General features: G+C 34.6%; 1 protein-coding gene across 1 annotated transcript; it reads left to right on the top strand.

The window, feature by feature from the left end:
- Nucleotides 1–4,076: 4,076 nt before the first annotated feature.
- On the top strand, nucleotides 4,077–5,051 carry LOC127552504 (olfactory receptor 4K5-like). Its single transcript, XM_051983010.1, has one exon. The coding sequence runs from the start codon at nucleotides 4,080–4,082 to the stop codon at nucleotides 5,049–5,051; it is 972 nt and encodes a 323-aa protein (XP_051838970.1). The 5' UTR covers nucleotides 4,077–4,079.
- The last annotated feature ends 4,257 nt before the right edge of the window (nucleotides 5,052–9,308 follow it).

Consider the following 9,308-nt stretch of genomic DNA (forward strand, 5'->3'; position numbering starts at 1 on the left):
AGCAAATAAACAGAAATCAAGGAAAAGAATGAGATTTGAAGGTCTAAAGGGAAATTTATCCTAGTTTCTTAGCTATAGAATTCAGAAATTTATGAGGTATACACACATACATAAACATTAATAATATTATTAAGACGATGTAATGAACAAGCATTTATTAAGCATTTACTGTATATCAGGCATTAAAATAAAAGGAAGAACAAAGTTAATTCCTACTCTTGTGGGCAGCTAGATGTCAAGAGGAGAGAGCACTGGGACTGAATTCAAATCTAGACTGTGGCATTTATTATCTGTGTGGTCTGAGGAGAATCATCTAACTTCTCTCTGCAACAATTTATTTAATTGTAAAATGGAGATAACAATAGTAGTCACCTCCCAGGTTCTGAAAATCAAATGAGATAATACTTGTAAGAGCACAGTGCTTGGCACATAATAGGGCACTTAAATAATGTTTATTTCTCAAAGGAAAATAATGTTTGAATGTGGAAAGACTGGCATTAATAGTCATAATATTGCTGAACAGATTTATTCTCCTATTTCATCTCAGAGTGTATAACATACACTATCTAAAGTTTAATAAAGGAGATCCTCTACTGCCCTCTTTTATACAAGGGGGTTGTTTTTATTGTTATTGAATTGCTTCCAGCATGTCTGACTGTTCATGACCTCATTGGGGGTTTTCTTGCTAAACATTAAAGTGAGGAAACTGAACCAAACAGCGTAAAATGACTTGCACACAGTCACACAGCTAATAGGTGAACTCAGGAAGATGCCCAGTGCTCTTTTCATTGTACCACCTAGCTTTCCTCTAAGGTATGGGGTGGGGGGGACTTGACGGGGTTGAGGGTTGCTTCAATTGACAGAGAGATTTTCTTTTTTTTATTTTCAAAAGTTCACTGGAACTGGAGTCTGGTAGTCTGAGTTCAAATTCTGGTTCTGTTATTGATGACATGTGACTTTGCTCAAATAATTTCATCTCTCTGTGATTCATTTCCCTCACCAGTAATATGATAAAGTTGAAACAAATTGGCTGCCAAGGGCTTTTCAAGTTCTTTATTCAATGATTTTATGATCCCGTTCCCTTATTCTTTGTGTATGATTAATCAACCTCATTCTCTTATACTGACATCAGAAGGGTGGTATAATGTTGGAATGGAAGAATTTAGTGTATTTGTAATGTCTTGTTTTATTCTGTGGGACAGAAATAGAGAAATAAACGCTTGCAAGACTGAAAGGTGCTCACTTCTGTTACTTTTCACTATTCTAATACCTAATAATAATAGCATTTATTTGTATGATTTAAAAAGTACACACAGTAACATTTGATTTTCACATTAATTCTGTGAAGTTAAATAATAGATTATATTTAATGACTATCACTGATATATTAGTGCTAGCTAGCTACCACTATCTTTTGGAGTATATGTGGAAATTTCTTCAGGACTGGAACATGACTGAATCCTTACATCTAGAGGAAGTTATGCTTTGGATTTGGAGCTTCTACATGTGTCTATACTATATGGAACTGAGATAAATGAATAGATAACTAATCCCACAAATAGCATGTTCGTGGGGGCAAGTATGAAAGTGGGGTGGGAAAATGACTATATTTCATGATTAAAACTGAATTGTTCTTTAGAATTTGTAGATAGAATAAAGCTTTTTTTTACTTAAGATTCATAGACTTGCTTTTTCAAAATACCTAAAATTTTTTAAAAGGCTATTTCACTATAATTGACTTCCTTAATAATCCAATATATTTTTAATGCAATCAAAAACATTGTCACAAACAGTTGGACGCAACTGAAAAAACAGAATGATAAAATCAGACTACCAAAGATCCATGATATAAAAAAGATTAAAGACTCCTACATCCCACCCCCTAAATCCTGTAAATAAGACACCGAGACCCCAAAAGATTAAGTAACTTTCTCAAAATCACCTAGGGGAGAACACATTAGAATGAGAATTTGGATGCACATCCTAACTCTTGAGCCACCTTTTTTAGACTTATTTCTCTCCTCCCTTTCCTTCTCCCTTTCCCCCTCTTTCTACCACTCTCTGTCTCCCCATCTCTTTCTGTGTGTATCTCTTTTCCCCCTACTCTTCCGCTCTCTGTCTCTCTTTGTCTCCCACTCTCTCTTTCTGTAAATCTCTCTTTCTCCCTCCCACCCTCTTACTCTGTCTCCTATCTCCCCCCTATTTTTTCTCCTTTCTCTCCTCTCTCTGTCTCTCTCCCCTACCCTCTTCTCCCCCCTTTTCCTTCTTCTCCGCTCCTTTTCTTTCATCCCCCTTCCTCTCCCCTCTCCTATTCTCTTCTTTCCTTCTCTCTCTCTCTCTCTCTCTCTCTCTCTCTCTCTCTCTCTTTCTCTGTCTCTCTCTGTTTCTCTCTCTCTCTCTTTCTCTCTCTTTCCTTCTCCCTTCCTCCCTCCTTCCCTTCTTCACTTCTTTCTTCCTTCCTTCCCTCCTCACTCTTTCATCCCACTCTCTCCATCTCTTTTTCTCCCTCTCTCTTTCCCTCTCCATTTCCATCTCCCTCCTTCCCACTTCTCCATAAACATAACTGAACAAGAAGGCCAAATAGGATAGACCTACCTATACATCTTCCTGCTGATGTTGTATAGATCTGACTTTGAGCACACGACAGGCATCAGATCTGCACAATTTAGTCATTTAAATGGAAAAAAAAAAGGTATGATGCCATCCCTTTCTATTCTGTGGCCCACCTTTTGAAAACCTTGGAAGACTTCGTTATTTGGGTAATTGTTGTAAATGTCTGGTTTGGATGACTCACATAGAATCATTAAATGTGGTTTTATGCCTAGAATTACATTAGAGAAGTACAAAATGTACTATCATGCATATGGAGTATGGATATGGAAATCACCAGAGGACATTTCTAAATAGTGCCTACTCTAAAGTAATTGTACTGTAAGTATAGGTGGGAAGATGATATAAAGTAAAGTTAAAATATAGGGTGGTACTACATAGTATTCCCAATCCCTTTATTTTTGTCTGCCTGCATTTTTGATTTCCTTCACAGGCTAATTGTACCCTATTTCAAAGTCCAACTCTTTTTATATAGGAAAATAACTGTTTGGACATGTATACATATATTATATTTAACTTATACTTTAACATTTAACATGTATTGGTCAACCTGCCATCTGGGAGAAGGGGTAGGAGGAAAGAGGGAAAAAGTTGGAATAAAAGGATTTGCAACTATCAATGCTGAAAAATTACCTATGCATATATCTTGTAAATAAAAAGCTATAATAATAATAATAATAATAATAAAGGGAATCTATTTTAAAAAATAATTTTTTTTATAACAATAAAGGAACTTCTTGTGACTACAAAAAAAATAGGATTATGGAGGATTCCAAACTTTAGGAAAAAAATTAAAAAAATAGTGAAGGTTTTTGTGTAGAAAATGTGAAATTCACTCAAGAAGAACATAAACTCTTTGAAATTAGGGTCGTTTTCCACTAGTGTTTGTGTGTGTATACATGCATACTATGCACATATATTTGAATCTACAGATATACATACATATGCATGTGTGTGTGGGCATGTTTACACAAATCTATAATTTTTTTGTTTAAGGTAATTTCCATTGTGAAAATCGCTTTTATCAATCCATATTATTTAAAGGTATAATATTAAAGATACTCTTTAAAAAAAAAGTAGATGGATTTCTCCATGTTCAAATAATTAGTATGATTCAATAGTGGGACTTGAACATCAGTCTTCCTGGCTCTAAAATCAATACTAAACCCCGCAGAGGCAGGATATATACATGTATGTTTGTATATGTATGTTTATATTTATATATATCTATATATATCATATGTAATAGGAATCTAATAAATGTTTCATGAATTATGAATTTAAAAATGAATTAAATTATACTAAATAGTGATAAATATATTTGTGCATAATTAGCATTAATCTGAAAACTATATGAAGATATTGGAGAGAAGAGATAATGAGAGCAATATATTGTTTTCATTCATTTTGATTCCCTCTTATTCCTCCTGTCTTAAGGTTATCTCTAAGCAGCTCTGGCACCTGTGTCCATGGATGGAGCTAATTCCTCTGTTGTGTCTGAATTTGTGCTGCTGGGGCTCTCCAGTTCTCGAGAACTTCAGCTTTTCTTTTTTGTTTTCTTCTCCCTGTTGTATGGGATGATTATCCTGGGCAATCTTCTCATCATGGTTATAGTGACCTCTGATGCTCGCCTGCACTCTCCCATGTACTTCCTGTTGGGAAATCTGTCCTTTATTGATATCTGTCAGTCCTCTTTTGCTACCCCAAAGATGATTGCAGACTTTCTGAATGAACACAAGACTATATCCTTCAATGGCTGTATAGCCCAGATTTTCTTTATTCATCTCTTCACTGGTGGCGAGATGGTGCTGCTGGTCTCCATGGCCTATGATAGATATGTGGCCATCTGTAAACCTCTACATTATGTGACCATCATGAATCAGCAGGTCTGTATTACCTTAGTATTAGCCTCCTGGACTGTTGGGTTTGTGCACACCATAAGTCAATTGTCATTTACTGTGAATTTGCCTTTTTGTGGACCTAATGTGGTGGACAGCTTTTTCTGTGACCTTCCCAGAGTGACTAAGCTTGCCTGCCTTGACTCCTATACCATAGAGATATTAATTGTGGCCAACAGTGGGATTCTTTCCTTAAGCACCTTCTTCCTTTTGTCCATTTCATATGTAGTCATTCTGGTCACTGTTCGGTATAAGTCTTCTGCTGCAATGACTAAGGCATTTTCCACATTGAGTGCTCACATAATGGTTGTGGCCTTATTCTTTGGGCCCTGTATCTTTATTTATGTGTGGCCTTTCACCACCTACCCAGTAGATAAAGTCCTTGCCATATTTTACACCATTTTCACCCCTATCTTGAACCCCTTTATTTACACATTAAGGAACAAAGATATGAAGGCTGCCATGAAGAAACTTGTGACTCGAAAACTGAAGTCCAAGAAGATTTCTGAGATATCCATCATGATGAGACCTTCTCTGTATTAAAACATACATCCTCTAAAGTTAGCTCTGTGCAACCCCTACTATATTTTTCAATTATTATTACTACTTTTCACCCTTAAAAGATAGATATGTGCTGGGGGGGAGACAGTATCATAACTCATGGAATGTTGAAATTTAAAGGAACCATAAACATCTATTTTAATGCCCTAAGTTTACAGATAAGGAAATGAAAGTCAACAAAGGAAAAGTGACTTCAACAACAAAACAAAAAACAAGCACTAAGTTAAACTCTGGGAAAGATTTCTTAACATGGCATTCACTAATGTAAAAATATACTTTGATAGCTATAATTCAATATAACTGGCTGTTATCCTATATTATTGTGATCTTTTATATTTTATTTTATACATTTAAAAATATTATTCTCAGAAGTGGTCCATAGACTTCACCAAATAGTTGAACAGATTTATGACTAGATTAAATCCCTGTTCTAAGATTAAAAATCTTAGATTTTTAAATTAGATTAAAGATTAAAAATCCCTGTTCTAAAGATGTAAATTTTAAAATCAAGCAGTTTCTATTCACTAGAAACAGCAAAAGGCTATGATGACAGTTATAGAGAATTAATGGAGGAAGATGATGAGAAATTAGACTTGAAAAGGCAATGAGAGACAAAATTGAAGAAAGTTTTGGAGTATATGGAAAGCAAATGTTACATCTGAAATTCAAATTTGCTCATGACTCCAAATTTAGTTTTCTTCCTCTTTATAATACAATAGTCACAAGTATCAATTTTTCTTTTCTTTTTCTTTTTCTTTTTTTCTTATGCACAAGCGAACTCCAGGGTCAAAGCACATTCAAAAAGCAGGAAATAAGCCAAGTGCTACAATGTCCAGAGAAGAAGGCTAAATTTAAATCCTATCTCTAACACTTACTAGCTTAAGAGACTCTGGCTTTGTTTATTTTATGTTTCTCAGGTCCAGTTTTTTATTGGTGGTGTAATAATCAAACCTACCTGAGAAATTTTTGTGAGGATGAAATGAATGAATATATTTTATGCTCTTTACTAACCAAAAATTATGATACAAATGTTAGCTATTATTATTATTATTTTGGCAAGATAATTGGATTAAGTGACTTGCCCAAGTCACACAGCCAGTACGTGTCAAGTGTCTGGTCTGTATTTGAATTTAGGTTCCTTCTGACTTCAGGCCCAGTGACCTATCCACTGTGCCACCTAGCTGCTCCAATGTTAGCTGTTAGTAGTGAATTTATTTTTTTCCTTGTACTAGGGAGTGTACAAAGAAAATGAAGGTCTGTTGGCCTGGCTATACATTGATTGATTACATGTATCTCACATGGACTTATTGTTAGGTAATTAAAAACAATTACTGAACTTGAAATCAGAGAGATCTGGGTTTGAATTCAACTTCTGATAACCTGTGTTAGCAATCAAGTAATTGGATTTTCCTTGAGTCTCAGTTTCCTCATTTGTAACAGATACAAAAAATTTTTATGTTACCTTTCAAAACTCATGATGATTCCATTCCTATTAAAAACTCTTGAGAGTATAGGAATAAATGGACTTTTCCTTAAAACAATCAGTAGCATCTATTTAAAACCAGCAGTAAGCATCATATGTAACAGGGACAAACTGCAACCATTCCCAATAAGATCAGGAGTAAAACAAGGTTGCCCAATATCACCATTACTATTTAATATTGTATTAGAAATGCTAGCTTTGGCAATAAGAGTTGAGAAAGAGATTAAAGGAGTAAGAATAGGCAATGAGGAAACCAAATTATCACTCTTTGCTGATGATATGATGGTATACTTAGAGAACACCAGAGACTCTACTAAAAAGTTATTAGAAACAATCCACACCTTCAGCAAAATTGCAGGATACAAAATAAACCCACATAAGTCATCAGCATTCTTATATATCACTAACAAAACCCAACAGTTAGAATTACAAAAAGAAATTCCATTTAACGTAACTACTGATTGTATAAAATATTTAGGAATCTATCTGCCAAGGGAAAATCAGAAACTTTATGAGCAAAACTACAAAACACTTTCCACACAAATTAAGTCTGATCTAACCAACTGGAAAAATATTAAATGCTCTTGGATTGGGCAAGCAAATATAATAAAGCTGATAATACTACCTAAATTAATTTATTTATTTAGCGCTATGCCAATCAGACTCCCAAAAACTACTTTGATGAACTAGAAAAAATAACAACAAAGTTCATATGGAAAAACAAAAGGTCAAGAATTTCAAGGGAATTAATGAAAAAAAATCAAATAAAGGTGGCCTAGCTGTACCAGATCTAAAATTATATTATAAAGCAGCAGTTACTAAAACCATCTGGTATTGGCTAAGAAATAGACTAGTTGATCAATGGAATAGGTTAGTTTCAAAGGACAAAATAACCAATAACTTTAATAATATAGTGTTTGACAAACCCAAAGACCCCAGTTTCTGGGATAAAAATGCATTATTTGACAAAAATTGCTGGGAAAATTGGAAATTAGTATGGCAGCAACTAGGCATTGACCCACACTTAACACCGCACACCAAGATAAGGTCAAAATGGGTTCATGACCTAGTCATAAATAATGAGATTATAAATAAATTGGAAGAGCATAGGATAGTTTACCTCTCAGATCTGTGGAAGAGGGAGGAATTTATGACCAAAGAAGAACTAGAGATCACTATTGACCACAAAATAGAAAATTTTGATTATATCAAATTGAAAAGTTTTTGTACAAACAAAACAAATGCAGATAAGATTAGAAGGGAAACAATAAACTGGGAAAACATTTTTACAATCAAAGGTTCTGATAAAGACCTCATTTCCAAAATATATAGAGAATTTACTCTAATTTATAAGAAATCAAACCATTCTCCAATTGATAAATGGTCAAAGGATATGAACAGACAATTCTCCGACAAAGAAATTGAAACTATTTATAGACATATGAAAATATGCTCCAAATCATTATTAATCAGAGAAATGCAAATTAAGACAACTCTGAGATACCACTACACACCTGTCAGATTGGCTAGAGTGACAGGGAAAGATAATGTGGAATGTTGGAGGGGATGTGGGAAAACAGGGACACTGATACATTGTTGGTGGAATTGTGAACACATCCAGCCATTCTGGAGAGCAATTTGGAACTATGCTCAAAAAGTTATCAAACTGTGCATACCCTTTGATCCAGCAGTGTTTCTACTGGGCTTATACCCCAAAGAGATACTAAAGAAGGAAAAGGGACCTGTATGTGCCAAAATGTTTGTGGCAGCCCTGTTTGTAGTGGCTAGAAGCTGGAAAATGAATGGATGCCCATCAATTGGAGAATGGTTGAGTAAATTGTGGTATATGAACGTTATGGAATATTATTGTCCTGTAAGGAATGACCAGAGGGATGAATACAGAGAGGACTGGCGAGACTTACATGAACTGATGCTAAGTGAAATGAGCAGAACCAGGAGATCATTATATACCTCAACAATGATATTGTTTGAGGATGTATTCTGATGGAAGTGGATCTCTTCAATAAAGAGAGCTATTTCAGTTTCAATTGATCAAGGATGGACAGAAGCAGCTACACCCAAAGAAAGAACTGGGAAATGAATATAAACTGCTTGCATTTTTATTTTTCTTCCCGGGTTATTTATACCTTCTGAATTCAATTCTCCCTGTGCAACAAGAAAAGTGTTCGGTTCTGCATATTGTATCTAGGATATACTGTAACCTATTCAACGTATAAAGGACTGCTTGCCATCTTGGGGTGGGGGTGGAGGGAGGGAGGGGAAAAATCAGAACAGAATTGAATGCAAGGGACAATGCTGTAAAAAATTACCCTGCATGGGTTCTATCAATAAAAAGTTATTAAAAAAAAAGAGAGAAGTATAAAAAAAAAACTCATGATGATGAAGCAAAATACTATATGTATCTACATGAGAAAAAAGCTTTATAAAAAGTGATGTTTTGTAAATATAATGCATTTCTATCATTTTTTCTTTTTTGTTATACAGTGGATAGAGTACTGGATTTGGATCCAGGAAGACCTGAGTTCAAATGTGATTTCAGACATGTAGTAGCTGTATGATTCTGGACAAGTCACCTATCCTTTTTTGCCTTAATCTACTAGAGGAAAAAATGGTAAATCATTCCAAAATTTTTGCCAAGTAAAACTCATGAATTATATATATGGTCCATCATGTCACAAATAATTTGTTATAACTGAACAAGTGAACAACAACAATTTATAAATAGAATACATGTA

The sequence above is a fragment of the Antechinus flavipes genome, chromosome 2 (genome assembly GCF_016432865.1).
Source record: "Antechinus flavipes isolate AdamAnt ecotype Samford, QLD, Australia chromosome 2, AdamAnt_v2, whole genome shotgun sequence".
NCBI classification, from domain to species: Eukaryota; Metazoa; Chordata; class Mammalia; order Dasyuromorphia; family Dasyuridae; genus Antechinus; species Antechinus flavipes.

Bases quoted from the DNA above. Each gene is read 5' to 3' on its own strand.
- LOC127552504 (XM_051983010.1), top strand. From the start codon at position 4,080: ATGGATGGAGCTAATTCCTCTGTTGTGTCTGAATTTGTGCTGCTGGGG.